Source organism: Tachysurus fulvidraco, chromosome 1 (assembly GCF_022655615.1).
Source record: "Tachysurus fulvidraco isolate hzauxx_2018 chromosome 1, HZAU_PFXX_2.0, whole genome shotgun sequence".
In the NCBI taxonomy this organism is placed as follows: Eukaryota; Metazoa; Chordata; class Actinopteri; order Siluriformes; family Bagridae; genus Tachysurus; species Tachysurus fulvidraco.
Genome location: NC_062518.1, coordinates 41,387,337 through 41,407,124, shown reverse-complemented (window position 1 = coordinate 41,407,124; position 19,788 = coordinate 41,387,337). Strand labels below are relative to the sequence as shown.

Genomic DNA, 19,788 nt, shown 5'->3' with positions numbered 1-19,788 from the left:
ACAAAGAAGTATACATGTGTCATGCCTCAATGACTATTATAACTAACAAACTCACACCCATTGTAATGAAACGCTTCAAGAAGCTCGTCATGAGGCAGATCAAGACCCAGTTACCAACCTCACTGTAGCCCCTACATTTCACGTAGCCAACAACCTGTCTCTGAATGTTGATAAAACCACTCTCCACTGTACATTGAGAGATCATCGGCAGATATTGTAAAAATCACCCAATTTCTTGGTGTTCATCTAGTGGAGAGCTTCACCTGGTCACTCAACACCAGCTCCATCACAAAGAAAGTACAGCAGTGTCTCTATTTCTTACGAAGCCTAAGTAAAGCCTATCTCCCTCCACCCATCCTGACTATGTTCTACAGAGGGACCATTGAGAGCATCCTGAGCACCTGCATCACTGTCTGGTTTGGGAACTGCATCATCTCAGATCGCAAGACCTGGATAGTGAGGACAGCTGAGATCATTGGAGTCTTTCTTCCCTTTATCATGGTCATTTACACCACACACTACATTCGCAAAGCCAATAGCATTGTGGATGACCCCACACATTCCTCACACACACTCTTTACGGTCCTGCTGTCTGCAAAAAGGTACCGAAGCATTTGGGCCCTCACGATCAGACTGTGGATTAGTTTCTTTCCACAAGCCAGCAGAATCCTCAATAACTGAACTGAACTGTATTGAGCACGATACACACACACACACACACACACACACACACACACACACACACACACACATGCACAATAAACTGTATGGACTGCAATGACTTCCATGTCTACAGCACCACCATATAACACTGCTTACATGCTGTTTTACACACTGTTTTTGCTCTTTGCACATGCTGTCTTCCACATTTCAGTTGATTGCTGTTTTGCACTATACATTACCTCATGTAACTGCTGCTATAATACTAATGTTCATTCCAGTATTTCTGCACATGCAGTATTGATTGGACATACAGTACTGGTTGGCCCTGTTTTTGTGTATTGTCTTTGTGTATTGTTTTTGGTGAAATGTCTTATTTTTTGTTTGCACTATTTTTTGTCTTGTCTTACTCTATGCTATTTGCACCAGGTTGCACAGATGCACTCTATGTGGCTAGGACTACTTACTTAAGTCCTTAGCTCTGTCTTTGTTTTATGTAGCACCATGGTCCTGGAGAAATGTTGTCTCATATATGGTTGAATTGACAATAAAAGCTTTTCTGGACTTGACTTTATTTGACTTCATTCACAATGTACTGCATCAGCTATATATTGTGATATGACAATAAAAGCTTGTTGAAATGACTTGAAAACCATGGCAAATACAACAGAAAATAACAGTAGTAGGAAAATGCAGGTTTTGCATTTTAATTTTAATTTTGGCTTTACTGAGAATGTGAATGACAGCATTTCCTAATTTCTCACAGGTTAAAGCCACACTGCTCATCTCGAACAGAAACCAAACCACAATAATGTTTCATGCTTTAACACGACCCTTTTCACAACGTTTTCTAGATTTAACTCAACATACATAGCTTTGAACAATAATTTTGTATAAAGTTTTTAATTTTAAAAAATAAACTTTTTAAATGCTAATTTGGAATTCTAGCACAAATTATGTGATTTGACTGGCTGTGCTAATTTGTAGTTTGTGTGGTTTTCACATAGGATCACTAAGTAAAGCAGGTAGGTGAAATGTGGACATAAACTGTATTGGGAAGGTGCACATCTTCAGGATATACAGATGAGATTATCTACAGTAGCAGGAGGTGAGTCATAATGCAGAAAGCTAGAAGGAGCAGAGCGATCGTAGAACATCAACAACAGACCAGCAGGTCCAAGAGTGAGTGGAGTTACAGCAGTAAAAGTGTGTTAGGATCAGCAGCAGGACTGTATTTACAGCTCAACAGACAACAAGAACAGATTATTAGGTAGAGCAGGAGCATATTGTGCCTTTTGTGTAATTTAAAGAGTCATATTCAGAGTCATTTATAAAAAGTTTATAATTTAGTGTCTGCACATCTGAGCTCAAGTGTACCGTGTGTCCTAGTGGCTCTGCTCGGTACTGCAAGTAAAAATATGCAATGCAATGAATGTGGCTTTACTAAAGTATGAGAGGCCGTTTAGGCCATAATACATACTTCCTCACACACGTTCTGTAATAACCTCGCACATATACAACTATACTCTCACATGCTCACACACACTATCATACCCTCACATGCATAAATTCATACTCTCACACACACACTATCATACCCTTGCACGCATAAAATCGCAGGGCTCTCAAGTTTTGAAGACAGGCAGGTATGATGACATCTCCACCTCCCCAGCGCCCCCGCAAAGCACCCCCTCCTCAAAAAAAAAAAAAAAAAGCGGGGACACCCCTCCCAACAACAACAACAACAACAACAAAATAATGGGGGGTGTTGTTGTGGACCACAATTTAACCAAATACAAAGTATTTGTTCAATTTCCATTTATTAATTTGTGTGTGTGTGTGTGTGTGTGTGTGTGTGTGTGTGTGTGTGTGTGTGTGTGTGTGTGTGTGTGTGTGAGAGAGAGAGAGAGAGAGAGAGAGAGAGAGAGAGAGAGAGAGAGAGAGAGAGAGAGAGAGATTATGATTGGTGTTGTTTATTGTAAGTGTTTGTTGCATTTTTGTACTCCTTTATGATTTGTAATTTTGCTCCCATTGACAATAAAAGCTTTTCTAGACTTGACTTGATTTGACTTTATTCACAATGTACTGCATCAGCTATATATTGTGATATGACAATAAAAGCTTGTTGAAATGACTTGAAAACCATGGCAAATACTATAGAAAATAGCAGTAGTAGGAAAATGCAAGTTTTGCATTTTAATTTTAATTTTGGCTTTACTGAGAATGTGAATGACAGCATTTCCTAATTTCTCACAGGTTAAAACCACACTGCTCATCTCGAACAGAAACCAAACCACAATAATGTTTCATGTTTTAACACGACCCTTTTCACACGGGTTTCACATTTTAGCATTTTCTAGATTTAACTCAACATACATAGATTTGATAAATAAGTTTGTTTTTAATTTTAAAAAATAAACTTTTTAAATGCTAATTTGCATTTTATCACAAATTATGTGATTTGATAACTGGAATGTTTTCTGGGAGCGTCCTAGCCTGTTCCGTGCTGACGGCCTGCACCCCAGCAGAGTTGGAGCGGAGATCCTCTCAGACCACATCTCCTGGGCGCTGCACACCTTCTGACTGGTAAACTACTCCTTAAATTTAAATTTCAATAGTCATCTTTCACCTCAACACGTTGACACAAATTCATAGCTCACACATAGCTCAACCTATAGAAACTGTGTCTGTTCCCCGAGCAGTGAGATCAAAAAGTAAATACGTGAGAAGTTCTCGAAATAATCTTACTGTAATTAGACCAGAAAAATGCCATAGAAACAAACAAAAACAGTTCCTAAAGTTTGGGCTTCTGAACATTAGATCGCTTACACCCAAAACACTTATTGTAAATGAAATCATCTCAGAAAATAGCCTTACTGCACTTTGCCTTACCGAAACTTGGATTAAACCAAATGACTACATCGGTCTAAATGAGTCTACACCATCAGGATATATTTATAAGCATGAGCCTCGTCAGACTGGCCGTGGAGGTGGTGTCGCCACTATCTTTAGTGATTACCTTACTGTTACCCAGAGAACACAGTATAGTAGATTTAATTCTTTTGAAGTGCTTGTCCTTAATGTTATACTACCACACATGCACACGAAGAGATCCCTGATGTCTCTTGCTCTAGCGACCGTGTACAGACCCCCAGGGCTCTACACCGATTTTCTTAGAGAATTTACAAATTTTCTTTCAGTCTTATTGGTTAACTTTTAAACTTTTTTTGTTAAACTTTTAGTTTAACAAAAAAACAGAAATCTGAACACACTATTCCATCCCAGTTCAGTAGTGAGGATTTTATGAGATTCTTCACTGAAAGTATCAGGAATAAAATAGGTGACGCTCAACATATGAGAGCAACTAGTGACCCAGTCTCACTTAAGGCTCTAGACACACAACTACAGTGCTTTACAAGTACAGGACAGGAAGAGTTAGATAAACTTGTTACCACATCTAAATCAACAACTTGTTCACTAGACCCCATTCTAACTAAATTACTGAAAGAAGTGTTACATAAAGCTGGTGAGCCTCTTCTTAATATTATTAACTCCTCGCTATCTTTAGGTTACGTCCCTAAATCTTTCAAGTTGGCAGTCATTAGGCCACTCATTAAGAAACCTAATTTAGATCCAAATGTACTATCAAATTACAGACCTGTTTCACATTTCTTCCATTTATGTCTAAAATACTAGAAAAGGTTGTTTTTGTTCAACTGAGCTCCTTCTTACAGGAGAACAATATCTTTAAAGAGTTTCAGTCAGGTTTCAGGCACCATCACAGCACATTTGTAACTTTAACTTTAACAGTACCTGTCTGATCGATACCATTTTGTAGAATTAAATGGTGAATCCTCCAGTTTATTACCAGTTAACCATGGGGTCCCTCAAGGATCAGTTCTAGGACCTCTGCTTTTCTTGATATACATGCTTCCATTAGGGGCCATTTTTAGAAGACATGGGATTAGTTTCAACTGCTATGCTGACGATACACAGTTATATATCTCATCAAAACCAGATGAAATAGCCAAAGTGTCCAAATTAACTCAATGCCTTAGAGAGATAAAAGACTGGATGAGTTGTAATTTTCTGTTGTGAAACTCTGATAAGACAGAAATACTACTTATAGGCCCAAAAACCTGTACACAGAAACTTTCACAATTTAACTTTCACTTAGAGGGATGTACTGTTACTAGTAACTCAACAGTGAAAGACTTTGGTTTTATACTAGACAGCAACCTGTCTTTTGAAAATCATATCGCCCATACTACAAAAACAGCCTTCTTCCACCTTAGAAATATTGCCAAGCTGATGTAACCCAGATAAAGTTATGGGTGTTTGTTTTAGATTTATGCATTTATGCAAAAACCAATTGTTTATGTTCCATATAAATAGTTGTCCAATTGAATGTTGTGTAAGTTAAAATTCATTGGCCAGTAATGAGCCACGTGATACCTGTATAAGATAACCGTAATTAAAAATAATTAATTATTTGTTAATTGTTTTTTTTAGTTAAATAATATACATATGCTGTTAAAAATGATTTAAAAAGAACTGATATTTTGTTTAAGTTTTATTAAGTTTGTGTCACATGATGATGGGTGCACGACTGAGTACAGTTTTCATTTACTTTTGCCGGCTTTTATTATTTATTTTGTGACAAGTTTGAGTAATAATTGGATATGTTATTGATATTTTTCATTTAAACTTGACCTTGATTTTTGAACGCAATCTGCACAATATTTTATTTGACCACACTTCAGTAAACTGTTCATATTGTGTAAATTGTGTTCTGTCTGTATTTCATAAAACATAGAACAGAAGTTAAACATAAGGAGAAAAAAGAATTAATATAATAAAAAATTAAGATATAGTTCACAGTGTGTGTGTATGTATGTATGTATGTATGTATGTATGTATTTATCCCCAATGAGCAAGTCTGAGGTGACTCAGGCAGCAGTGGCAATGAAAAACTCCCTTAAATTGGTAAAGGAAGAAACCTTGAGAGGAACCGGACTCAAAGGGGAACCCATCCTCATATGGGTGGCACTGGGGGTGAGATTACAAATATACAGTCAAATAAGTGTTGAATTGGTGTAAGGATCACATGGAGTTCAGATCTCCACTTGGTATTATAGAGTCCAACTGGAGCTGGTAGATCTGTAGATGTATAGGGATTTTCATTATAATTTTTTTCATTCATAACTTTATGGGATGTATTATGTGCGCGTGTACGCCTGACTAAAGAGGTGAGTTTTTAATCTACATTTAAACTGGGAAAGTGTGTCTGAGCCCCAAACACTATCAGGAAGACTATTCCAAAGTTTGGGAGCTAGATAAGAAAACGCTCTACCACCTTTAGTAGACTTAGATATTCTGGGAACTACCAGAAGTCCTGAGTTTTGTGATCTCAGAGAGCGTGAAGGATTGTAACGTGTTAGAAGACTAGTTAGATACATGGGAGCTAAACCATTAAGAGCCTTGTACGTAAGTAGCAGCAGTTTGTAGTCAATTCTAAACTTAACAGGTAGCCAGTGTAGAGATGATAAAATTGGGGTTATATGGTCATACTTTCTTGTCCTAGTGAGAACTCTGGCAGCTGCATTTTGGAATAACTGTAACCTATTTATTAAAGATGCAGGACAACCACCTAGTAAATGCATTACAATAGTCCAGTCTAGAGGTCATGAAGGCATGTACTAGCTTCTCAGCATCAGATACAGACAGGATGTTTCTCAGTGTAGCGCCCCTAGCGTTACCGGCTAATATGGGGTGGCTAACCTGAGCTCTTTTAAATAAATATCTAACAATATTAAGCCTAATCAATTCGTCTCTTCTTTACCTTGAGTGTGGGTTCTATTTATAATTAAATATATCAACAGGTACCGAGAAAAATGAAACACACTAAATACTATATATATCTAATAATAATCTAGAATTTTTATTCTGTTAATTCTTATTTCTTTTATTATTCGTTATTTCCTTAATCATTAATTATGTTTACCTTCTGCTCTATGTTTTTGTTCTGTAAAGCTGCTTTGAGACAATGTCTATTGTAAAAAGCGCTATACAAATAAACTTGAATTGAATTATTGAAGCAAAACTTAAAAACAAAACTTCAGATCTTCAGGTCTCACATCCTCAGATGAAAAAGAACCCTGAACATTCTTTCTTTTGTTAACTATTGGACATTTAGCCATTTTATTTTTTAAGACGTTTTCAAAATATCCACAATGTATTTGTTAATGTATATTTATTTTTTATGACTCGGATGAGGGGTCATAAAAGAAATTATGAATGGAAGTGGATGTTTTTTATTTTTGGGTTTTGTCTCAAAATAAAAAACTCTTACAGTGACCCCATGTTGGCTCTTCTACCTGTTCTTTACATAGCTGGTAGCCCATGTTGTGATGTGTTGTCCCATTTAGAGCACAGGTAATCTGGATTTGGTAATCCTGAAAACGGTGTATGTGGATCAGGGTGATCCAATCCAATGTTGCTTTGAAAAACCGCCGTTAAAATAAGACGGATTACCTGATCCTGAATAGGAAAAAATGGGATTTCCAAATCCGGATCATTTTAATCCAGATTAAATTAATATCTCAAGGGGCCAGATGTTCAATCTAGACAGTCCATTTTGTCTTAAATGAATGTGAATAACAGGAGAGGGAAAATGTATCATACAGATCCAAGCATTAAGTCTTGCTTAGTAGGCAAATTATTATATAATAATTATTATATATTTTTAATTTACATGTTGGTAACGTTATTGTGTAGTTTTATTGTGCAACGTGGAAGGAAACCCTGTTTTTGCATTTTATTTTCGATCTGCTGTATGTTTTCTTTTGGATGCATTTTTTTTTGTGGTTTAGGTAGCCAAATTGTATAACAGAAGAATTGGCTGCCACGGTCACGTTGACGGCACAGCTTGCTCTCCTGTCTCCCACTTTCACGTGTGGAGTGTGATGCGATTTGGGGGTTGGCGGCGCGACGCTGCGCGGGGAGGGGAGTAAAAACTAAAAACATTTAAAATTAGACACGATTCAAGCTCTTGGTCGGAAGTTTATTGTCTAATCACAGTAATGATAACAAATAATCTCGTTATATGCCCTCAGTTTTATCATATTTTTGTTCATCTAGATATATTGAGCATTTTGCAAATGTAACAAAGAGAGGTTTATCCCTTAAGTAGACTGTATGTCATCAGGTTTGCACTTCATATATACAGATTGTGAGCTATAACTGTGCAAAATACCCTGCTTCATGTTTTTCTACATAGTGCATACACCATGTATTTAAATCTGTAATAGGGAAGACTCTGTCAAAAAGAAGTTTTTGTATATTTTCACTTCCTGGACTCTTGTTCTCTGCTCATATACCTAAAGCTGAAGCAAAATTTGGTTTTACAGCAGGTCAATGATCCAAAACACACCATCAAGTCCACCTCTGAATGGTTAAAGAAAAACAAAATGAAGATTGGAGTGGCCTAGTCAAAGTCCTGAACTGAATCCTATTGAGATGCTGAGGCATGGCCTTAAAAAGGCAGTTCATGCTCGAAATCCCTCCAATGTGGCTGAATTACAACAATTCTGCAAAGAGGAGTGGACAAAAATTCCTCCACAGCGCTGTAACAGACTCATTGCAAGTTATCGCAAAAGCTTGATTGCAGTTCTTGCTGCTAAGGGCGGCCCAACCAGTTATTAGTTTTAGTGGCAAGCACTTTTTCACAAAGAGCCATTTGGGTTTAGATTTCACTTAAAAACATTACATTCAGATTAAAAAAAAAAAAAGAAAACGATTAAATGTGTTTCTTATATTTAATATTTAAATATGTTTGATGATCTGAAACTTTAAAGTGTTACAAATGTGCAAATAAAAAATGGAAGGGGTCAACACTTTCACACCACTGTATATACATTGTACAGCAAGAATAATTTATTTAGTTATTCATTTATTATAACAATCACAAATTATTTGTGCCACATAAGAAGGCAGAGTCAGAGAGGATGCAAGTTGCAGTGGTCGGTTTATTAGGAACAGCTCAAGCAAAATGTACAAAACTTAATATGGAATCAAAGTCAACAAACAGGAAAGTGTAAGGTGATCAACAAAAACAGATGCAGGCAAAAACAAAATGAGGTAAAACACTGAATCAAAATTCAGTCACATTCAAAAAATCTTTTAACAAAACTCTTTTGCCCAAGTATTTACAGTACTTAAAAATGGGGGGGGGGGGGAGCTTTATTCAATTATATAAATGCTACATTGTGTAAATGCTGTCTATATTCTTAAAATTATTATTCAATTAAAACAAACTATACCACATAGCTAGAAAAAAACGGTAAAAATACAGTATATCAAGTAATGAAATCACTCAATAAAAAATCCTTAACACTTTTAGAGAAATTAAAGCCTCACAACCAGTCATTACTACATCATGACATGTATGTATGTGTTCTCTGTTGCACTGGAACCTGCTGTTATTTAAAAGACGGACGTTTTAGATAATGTTATAACCTGAGACTCAGAAAGACGTTTCAGCTTCTATCACTCTGTATGGTCTGTTGTCCTCATCGGGTTCAGCTGAAAAATACATAATTATGAACACTACCAATTAGCCTCTTATATAATGTTAGGGTTTAATTTTATGTCTAATGAAGAACACTGTTCTTACCTCGAGCTCTGTAACATTTCACTGCCAGAATGATGGTCACCAGCACATACAGGGAGGCTGTTGCTACACTGCTGAGGAGCTTCAGTACAGATGTTGGAGCTTTTCCATCTATAAAAATCATATATAAAGCATTAATGTATTGGACGTACATGACAAAAATGTATACAACTTAAGATGTTACTTTCTTTATCAACATACAGCCATTTCTCTAACATTTAACTGAACATTAGGACTGTTAATATTTGCTCTTTTATCTGGAACCTGGCAGGTTAGTCACAGCATATAGACAGTTTGTTGACTGTAGAGCGCTCATAAATAAAGTGTTCATGCTTGAAATACAAGCCTTAGTAAATCTTTAGTAATCACTCAGCATGATTCTCTGTTCTGTATTACTTTAAATAAACTATAACTTGTGCTTATTTCACTCAAAATTGGTGTCATGCTTATTCTACACCTTATCATCAAAATTAAATTCTTAACTTTTTTTTCTTTACTTGCAGTCAAGCTGCTAAAGGTGAAACAAGTCTTCATCAATATTTTTAAAATGCAATAACAGACAACTGACTCCAAATATTTCTCACTTCTGACTGAAACCCAGCTTTTCGGTGACTCTCCTCTCTCTGAGTGTTTACAGTGGTAGAAACCTTCATCTGACTTTGAGACACTACTGATGATCATCTCTCCTGTTGTCTGCTTCTGGAGGATGGAATCATTTTTATAAAAATAAACACGAGACTCTGAGAGCTTTGAGCGATTTAAACAGCGTAAAATCAGAGGTTGTCCCTCAGTCACAGGATGGACAGGACTGTCCAGGATCACGTCACCATCTGCAGGAAACAGAAAGAAAACACTGAATATGAAGTTTGCAATTCTACATTATTACTGTAACATGCATGCCTTTATAAGATTTGGTAAACACATTGATTTCCTCTGTGAGATTTCCATGGATTGTTGTCTAACATGCCATTTTACATGGAGCAGAAAACACGACAGGGTATTTTATATTCTTAGAAAAAAGGACACTAAACTGTGCATTTCCTTGTCACTGCATTGGTATATTTATTTTATCTATTACCTGGAAAGATACATGTAGTTATTTATTTATTTTTTTTTAAATATTACCCCAAAAGCTTTTCATCTTGTTCAACCAGAAAGAGGGAAAGTTGAATATTCTGAGAAAATCAGGCTAATGAAGAATGTTGATCAATATGAATTTCCATAATATTGATAATTCTGACCTACTATTATTCACTTACCCCCTTTTCCAGAATTCTATTTTATTGATGGATTCAGGGCTTATTTTTAACAAGTCAAATATTATGTGGAATCAACAAATGAACTGATAGAAACAGGTGTGTGATCAGTAAATCAGCTTATGGAAAATATCAAGGTCTTGCAGCTGATACTGCTGTCATTCAGGTCTGCATGCTCCCCTGTCTGTCACACATTAACCTCATACGACTTAATTTACCTCTTTTGTCTTTCTATAAAGAGGTCAAACTTCGAGAAATTCTGTCAAAAAGTCGAGTTATTGCTCTTCAAAGTTCGGAAAAGTTAAATCCCCTGGACATTTAAATGCACCAACTCAACTGTCCAAAGGATTTTCTTGCTTTATTTTGGCTTTTAAAATGCTGAAATCGTGTGGAACAGAAAACAGCTGGGCTTAAAAAACACAAGAGGTGTGTTTTCAAATCCAGAAAATCATGCTAAAACTTTTCACCCCCCTCAAGATAAACTGAACCAAATACACGATGACCTTCAGACAGCTGTCAGGTATGTAAGGATGGGTCTATTGTGCAGTTTATTTTGTCATTTTAGAGCTGTTTTGTAAGCAGGAAGCGCTGGCTTTTAGCTCTATAGAGGGGAAGTGGCTCAGACTGGCATACAGTCATGTGCACTGTGTTCTGTAGTTAGAGGTAAGAAGTTATACAATTGATTTCTGGAGAATGTAGGCTTTAATGTGAAGGTTTAGATGGGGCTATTCTCCTTTAAATTGAAATATTTATCAGACAGAATTTGTTTTGACTTTTTTTGTGTTCCAGCTTCTGTCACTCTGATCTGCTAATAGATATACTTACTTTATATATATTTTTTAGATATACTTATATGTCTGCAGCAATCTCAATTGTTAGCTTATTCAAATACACCTTGTAGTTTGAGATATACTCAACTTTATTGAGTAGTTATGTCATTATAAAAAAGTCAGGAAAATAGGTTTAGAGCTTCAGATGAACATGACAGAAACTTAATAGTTATTTATAAATGTAGCTCATACAGTATGTTAAAGTGTTCCTCATTTACTCAGCTTATAAATATACATAACCATGCAGTTAACTATGACAGTGTGACTCAGACAGCAAGAAACAGAGAACTAAATGAGCTGAAGCATCCAACACAGTTTGTTCATTTAAAGTAAGAAATGTTAAGTAAACATCTGAAATTTATTGAAAATTGTCTGGAAATTTTATTTTAGAGTTTTTACTGCGCTTCTGTCAATCACAAGATGATAAACATTTCTTGTGATATTATTACAAGTAAGCCATAAATTCAATTGTTTACAGTACTTGAGTCGATTTTTCTAAATGATTTGGTTTTGTGTATTAAATATTATTGATGAGAACTGATGAAATGACTCACTGTGCACTGTGATGTTAACAGAATTACTGCGTCCTCCAGATACAGACTGACACCAGTAAACTCCAGTGTGTGATGTAGAGAGGGAGCTGATGTTACATGTAGATCCTGAAACTGATGAACAATCGGACGATGTCTCACTTTGTGTGTATCCTCTCACTGTCCATCCAGTAGAGTCACTCTGGTCCCCACAGCTCAGTGAGAGAGAGTCAGCAGTAAAGTGTTGAGTTCTGCTCGGTCTGATGATCAGAGACACTGGAGAAGATTCACCTGTTAATAATTATATTAATATTATTAGATTTCATTATAGGTCACTATTATATTAACATTTATTATTAAAAAGAAAGAAACGTAGGTTAAAATATTAAACTTTACATATAGCCTAAAAGATGTAATGACAATTTACTGCATAGAATTGAGGGTTTTTACATTTTTTTTGACTGTAGTGTTGCATTGTACCAAAGCTAAATCAGTAAAAACAAACCCACACTCATCATCATCAGTTCACACACTGATACTCTAATCTCTGCAGTTTTTCACACTCAGTGGTTCAATATGAAAACTTCTTCCTCTTCACTCTTCACCACTTGAGCAACACTACAACACTTTGGTGCTTTTGAGGTAAATGTATTTGGTCTCTGTCTGTAGCAGCGTAAATATATCTTACTGTGTTTAACTACCCAGCTTTACTGTTAACATGTTGTGTCCAGTGTGATCTCTTACTCACCAGTAACATTTACCCAGAGTTCATCACTGTAGTCTGTGTAGTAGACTGGGTTTCCTCTTCCAGCTCTACACCTGTACTGACCTCCATCAGAGACTCTAACTGAACTGATGATGTACTGGTGTGTTTCAGTCTCAGTCTCAGAGCTCTGTGTGGGTTTGATCCAGTAAAACTTCCATCCAGCAGACTGTGGTGTCAGTGTACAGGACAGAATCACTGAGTTTCCTGTCAGTGCAGCACCTTTAAGGTCTGATGTGAGTTCAGGTTTAGGTTTTTCTGTTAGAAATGAAACAGAAATAATGCAATCTTTACTGCACTAATCAACTCTACACGTTGAAATCATGTTTGCTCAGCAGAATAATAACTAGGCCCACATCTTTTACTACTGTTATGTTATTAGTGTAGCCTTGTTAAAATAATCTTTTATTAAAGAGGGAAACAGCAAACATTGTAGAAATAGTTTGTAACTACATGATGTGTTTCTTTTATTTGTAGCCCAAAAATGCTATAGTTATAATAAATATAAAAATACTGACTTCATGGCTCACTGTTGTGGGGGCAACAACAACACTGTACAGACAAAGCTGTTGTTTACACTCTTAGAAACACTTTTTAAGAGTGTAAACAATTCAATCATATACATGAGATATATATATATATATATATATATATATATATATATATATATATATGACCCAAAAAATAATAAGGGAATGTGAAATGCTTGTGATGATGGTGAAAGTCCAAAGCGGGGTTCGTTCGTGGGACTTTATCTCTACTGCTACAGCAGGCAGGTACAGAATAAACATCCGGGGATGAGCACAGAAGTGTTAACTCCTTTCTCCACGGAAAAATACAGGTTACTGCTCTGAAACTCAATCAAAATCTTCTTCATTTTGACCTCTTAGTGCTTATTATACCGCTCTGATACTTCTCACAGCGCTGAAACCTGGATATATGTGCGTGCTCACGGCTCACTCAAACAGACCCGCCAACGATCACAGATTCACTGATTCACCATGGCAACTAGAGCAGCGTACTGTTCCCTGTCGGAGGAACAAATCCTCATGGAGGCATACGAGGAGGTTAAATAAAATTAGCAAATCCTTACATTATTACTACGCTCATTAGTATAGTCAGCCCTGTGAGGGCATGTGACATTACTGTCGCTTGTGCTGTCCTCCACAATGTGGCCTGCCTGAGGAAGGAGAGGGCCCTCAGAGTACAGTTGATGTGTATGGATTTGTCCTGCATTTATTTCAGTGTGCAGACATGTGGGGTGTATTATATATGTATTATTATATACCTTTGAATGTGTATTTATCATTTTGTTGTATAATATGCTTTGATTCTGTGCTTTCCATCTTGTAGAGTAACTGTATGACTTCAGTTTGGAAAGTAGCTGATGGTTTACCTGCTTTGTTTTATCCTTATTCAATAAAGGAACATAATGTTACACTTTATGTTTTTACATTTATATGGAATGTGTATGTTATACGACAGAGTATTAGGGCCACGCTGAGGAAGAAGGAAAAAGTCATAAATTTATGAGACTGTTTCTTTCTGCGGAAAAGATGCATATTCTTTTTACAGTCCTGATACTTATGACAATGTGATGCTGATGTGCCAAAAGATTAAGTATGTACTTGTGTGTGAAAACATACTGAAGAACAATTCCACGAAATGCCCCACCGCTGTCATTTTAACAACTGTCCTCTAAAACAACGGGTTACAATATTATGACTTCATTCTCGAAGTCTGAATTTTCTTTTTTTTTCCTCTGTGGCCCTAATATTCTATCATTTTACATATAGCCTTATAGTCTATGGGAAACTGTAAATGATTACGAAATCCGATCCTAGTTTTAATCTGGATCAAACCTTTAGTTTGTGTTGTTCAAAACTTGTCAGTAGGACTTTGATCCAAAAAAACAGGATTATCCTGATCCCAACAGGGGGTAGGATTTCAAGGTGGATTCCAGGAAGAAAATGTAGTAAAACTATAAAATTGGTCAAAAAATACATTTGTATCATTTAATGTATATACTTTTATTTATATTTTGCACTTGACTTGTGTAACCGTTGTAAAGTAGATATAGTAGACATAGGCTACCAATTAAGCTATTCAGTATAGTAAAGTAAAAATAGTGAAATATGAAATAATCTTCCAAACAGATTTCTATAACAAACAAAAATAATATATTCCATTTTTCTGTCATTCATCACCGTATATTAATTTCAAAGAAACAATCATCAGACATGAGCCGGTCAAAAATAATGTCTAACAATTGCATCCCTTACTATACGTCCAGTCAGTCCCTCATTCGGACAGAATGCCAGAGTTTGGTCTGATTCTTCAACAGGCTCAGGTGCATCATAAACATCATCACAGAGAGGGACATTGCGCCTGGTAGCGATGTTGTGCAGGACAATACACGCTAGTATTATGTTGCAAGCTCCCTGTGGTTCCACTCGCAAGTAGTTAAGGCATGCAACGCGTCTCTTCAGAACTCCATTTAAACGCGCAATTGCACATCTTGTTTTGCAATGAGCAGTGTTGAAGCGTGCCTGCGCAGGTGTGGTTGCGGCAAGAAAAGGAGTCATCAGTCATGGTAGGAGTGGATAGACACTGTCTCCTAATATTATACCATCTGGTCGGTTGGTTTGGAGCTCTCTGTATAAAGCACTCTCTCTCAGGATACGTGCATCATGAACAGACCCAGGCCACTTCACGACACAGTTTGTGATGATGAGGTCAGCATCGCCCACAAGTTGGATGTTGATGCTGAGCCTCCCCTTTGGGTTGATGTACTCCCAATCCCTCTGATGAGGTGCTTGGATATGCACATGAGTGCAGTCAATAACCCCAATAGTATTGGGCATGTTCCCCAAAAGAAAAAACTTGTGCTTGGTCTGGACATCCTTTTGAAGTGAAACAAACTGATTGACCAGGCTGGCCAATGCAATTGACACAGCATTCACTACATCACTCACAGTTGATTTGTCCACTCCTATATTGTCACTAACTACTTGGTAGAAAGTCCCAGATGCATAGAAGCGCAGACCAATGAGGACCTGTTCTTCCACAGATAGACTGTGACTCCTTCGGTTTCTCCGTTGAAGTTTTGGCCTGACAAGTTCTGCAATGTTCTTAATATCGGCTTTCCCAAAGCGAAAGCGAGCATACAGTTCTTCAGTGGTGTATTGCTCCAGTGGTTGTGCACGCTCAACATACACCCTTTGACGGTATCCTCTTCCACCAAAAACGGTGGTAGCGATGGACAATACTTGCCATGTCAGTGCCTCTCTCTAAGTCCTCTGAGAAAGGCTGAATATAAGATGGCTGTCAAATACCCACACACCAATTGGCTGACGTGCTGTGGCTTGTGTTCAATTAAATCAATCATGCCCAAGGCCTATAAATACTATGTTCACTGCAACAGATGAGGTGGAACCATGGACTCAAAAGGACCTAATTTCAATGTTGCAGAAACCCATGCACTGCTGGAGGGTGTTAAGTGCCATTATGCCTCAATAGTAGGAAGCTCTGATGCAGGTGGAATGGTGACTAACAAAAGGAAGAAAGACATTTGGGTTGAAATCACCCAGAATGTGAATGCAATGGGGTCTGGCCAGAAGAGGACCTTGGAGCAAGTGAAATTTAGATGGAAGAATCTGAGGGCCAGAACAACAAAGGACCTTGCTGAAGCAAAAAACACCCAAACAGGCAACAAACCTTTTAAGAAATGTGAATACACAGATGTGATTCTGGACATTATTAGAGGTGAGAACTCTAAAGCAAGGTGTTGTAGGGGATGGTGAGCCTACAATTGTAGAGGAAAGTGAGCCAGTTCCTCGTAATTCAGAGGAAACATTCATTCTGGATCTCAGCCCTATTATTGAAATACTATTATTAAACCCTATTATTGAAGATCTGCCTCCTAAAAGCAGAGCTTGGAAATGCTAGTCTCTCGTCCTCAGATGAAAAAGAACCCGGAACATTCTTTACTTTGTTAACTATTAGACATTTAGCCATTTTATTATTTTTTTAAGACGTTTTCAAAATATCCACAATATATTTGTTAATGTATATTTATTTTTTATGACTCAGATGAGGGTTCATAAAAGAAATAATGAAAGGAAGTGGATGTTTGTTATTTTTGTGTTTTGTCTCAAAATAAAAAACTCTTACAGTGACCCCATGTTGGCTCTTCTACCTGTTCTTTACATAGCTGGTAGCCCACGTTGTGATATGTTGTCCCAATTAGAGCACAGGTAATCCGGATTTGGTAATCCTGAAAATGGTGTATCTGGATCAGGGTGATCCAATGTTGCTTTCAAAAACCAGCGTAAAAGTAAGACGGATTACCTGATCCTGGATAGAAAAAAATGGGATTTCCAAATCCAGATCATTTTGATCCAGATTAAATTTTTTGAACAACTGGCCCCAAGATATCCCGGCTTAATCCCTTATCCTAGTTTTGTGCAATAGGCCCCTGATTTTGCAGTCTTAATAATTGATTTGGATGGCCACCAGTCAAATATCTGGACATGATTGTTTAAAATAACTGCTCAGTGCTGCAAAACAGAACTCTGCTAATGCTAACTTAATTCTATATAAACTATATAACAGCATAGGCCTATTAGTTACTAGCCTAAACTGGACGGATACACGGAGCTCCCTGTAACTCACTGACCTGCCTGCGTTCACAATTCACACGGTGCAGATGGGAGGGAGAACGGCTGACTACACAGTTTATGGGAATAAATTGTGTATTTTCCTCACAATTGTCACAAAAAACTCACTATACTGTCTGTCTGGTCTCTCTGCGTGTTGCTTTGCGAGATCATGCGAAGCGATTTTTTTCCCCACTGCTGCACGAGTCTGCGTGAGAATATGGGGGTGTGGCGTGAGAATATGGGGGTGTGGTGTGAGAATATGGGGGTGTGGCGTGAGAATATGGGGGAGTGGCGTGAGAGCGTGAGATTTGGGTCAGTTGCGTGAGTCTCACGTTGAATGCGAGAGAGGTGCAGCCTTGTATAAGCTGTTATAGCGCTACACGCTCCGATACGTATCACCGCTCTACTCTGACACACACTCTGTCCGCACGCCGAACCTCGGGCTCTTAAATAGTGACGTGAACACGTGTCACGAGTTGCGCTAATTGCAGCTACGTGACCGACAGCCAATAAAGAGGCGTGTTGGTGGCCGCGGGTTTGTCTGAAAGACCCCCACAATGTTACAGAAACAGACAATATGTGACATAAAACACACTCACCTGATACAGTCAGTGTAATAGCATCACTAGTCTCTGTGTATTGTGGGTCTGATGACTGTGTTCCTTTACATGTGTAAACTCCTTTATGAAACTCTTCTACACCACTGATTATGTAGTTTTTCATTCCGTTAACATCTCCGAGTTCCTTATTATCCCTGAACCAGTGATACTCCCAGGATCCTCCAGTCTTTATCTCACATGAGAAAGTGACAGTTTCTCCAGTAAACACAATGTCATGGTCATCTGGCTGTACTTTCACTTCAGGCTTTGGTCTTGCTATAGAAAGGTCACAAACATGTAAACATATTCAGAATCAAGTAAATTTATTATATAGATATATTGTTACAAACAATTATTAAAATAAAAAAAATAATTAGGTTTTCATTGTTTTCCTAACATTAAAGCTGTAGTGTAAAAGTAGAAAATATGACACACCTGTCACTGTAATTGTGGCTGGTTTACTCATCTCTGTGTTGTAGTAGTCATAGTACTTTCCTCTGCATGCTTTACAGTAGTAATTTACTTGTCCTTCATTAGAGACTCTCACAGTGAGTGTGTTGGTGTCTGAGCCTTCAGGGGACAGGGGATTCTGTTTCTGATCTTTGTACCAGAGAAACTTCCATCCAGTGGACACCAGATTACAGCTCAGAGTAACAGTGTCTCCAGTGTAGACGGAGCTCTGAGGAGTCACAATCACAGTCGGTTTGGGTTTTCCTGTTGATATAAAATGATAAAGAGCTGTATTTGATTCACTTTTACAACATAATCAGTTTAATTTAATCTCTGCAACTAATTAAGCAATTAGTTACAGTGTTTATTTGTAAAGGTTCCTCATTGTTTATATGCAAAAAAATTGTTTAAAAATAAAAATTGAACTGATATATAAACGTCACTGAATTGCCTCAGTGAATTTATTTCTCTCATCTTTTATAAACTGTCTCAAATTCTGAACCATATTACACACATTAATGTCCTTTTTTTCTTTCTTTCATTTGACTGTTTACTGTAAAATCACAGTAGTGAAGGTTGAAAATCATGAAAGGAATCATTCAAGAATCACACAAGAAACACACAGTTCAGCAATAAGTAATCTTTACTGCACTAATCAGTTATAAAATGTAAAGCATTTTTCTGTCTCTGTGATGTTACTGATCTTAGAAAAACAATAACTAGACCTGCATCTTTTCTTAATATTATGTTATTTTACTAGTGTAGCCGATTCTTCTATTTCCAGCCCAGTTAAAAATACATAAGGATGTTGTAATAAATAAACAGTTATTGGTCAATTGATACATGCTTAAAATGTTAAATCTTTTTTTGTTTGTTTCTTTTATTAAAGTTGTTCATTTCTGAGTGCTCATTTTCTAGAAAATATACATGATTAATTGGGCTTTGTGAGATAATCTGATAGAGTACAGACTTTAATGAAAGAATTTCAACTAGAAATTCAGAGCGCTTTGTGTATTTATCCTCTTGTTATTACAGCGAGAGGAATGCAGTAAGATGGAGACAGTGAGATAACCCAGGTTATGGGGAAGTCGTGGCCTAATGGTTAGAGAGTTTGACTCCTAAACCTAAGGTTGTGGGTTCGAGTCTCGGGCCGGCCACGACTGAGGTGCCCTTGAGAAATTCACACACCCCCAACTGCTCCCCGGGTGCTGCAGCATAAATGGCTGCCCACTGCTCCGGGTTTGTGTTCACGGTGTGTGTGTGTGTGTGTTCACTGCTGTGTGTGTGTACTTTGGATGGGTAAAATGCAGAGAACAAATTCTGAGTATGGGTCACCGTACTTAGCTGTATGTCACTTCACTTTCATGT

The 19,788-nt window shown here is 37.2% G+C and overlaps 1 protein-coding gene across 1 annotated transcript; it reads right to left on the bottom strand.

Annotated features, from left to right (window-relative positions):
- Positions 1–8,619: 8,619 nt before the first annotated feature.
- On the bottom strand, positions 8,620–12,715 carry LOC113645037 (high affinity immunoglobulin gamma Fc receptor I-like). Its single transcript, XM_047819037.1, has 5 exons — positions 12,649–12,715; positions 11,972–12,238; positions 9,916–10,161; positions 9,335–9,442; positions 8,620–9,243 (listed from the first exon to the last, which is right to left on the bottom strand). The coding sequence occupies exons 1-5, from the start codon at positions 12,665–12,667 to the stop codon at positions 9,185–9,187; spliced, it is 699 nt and encodes a 232-aa protein (XP_047674993.1). The 5' UTR covers positions 12,668–12,715; the 3' UTR covers positions 8,620–9,184.
- Between the last annotated feature and the right edge of the window lie 7,073 nt (positions 12,716–19,788).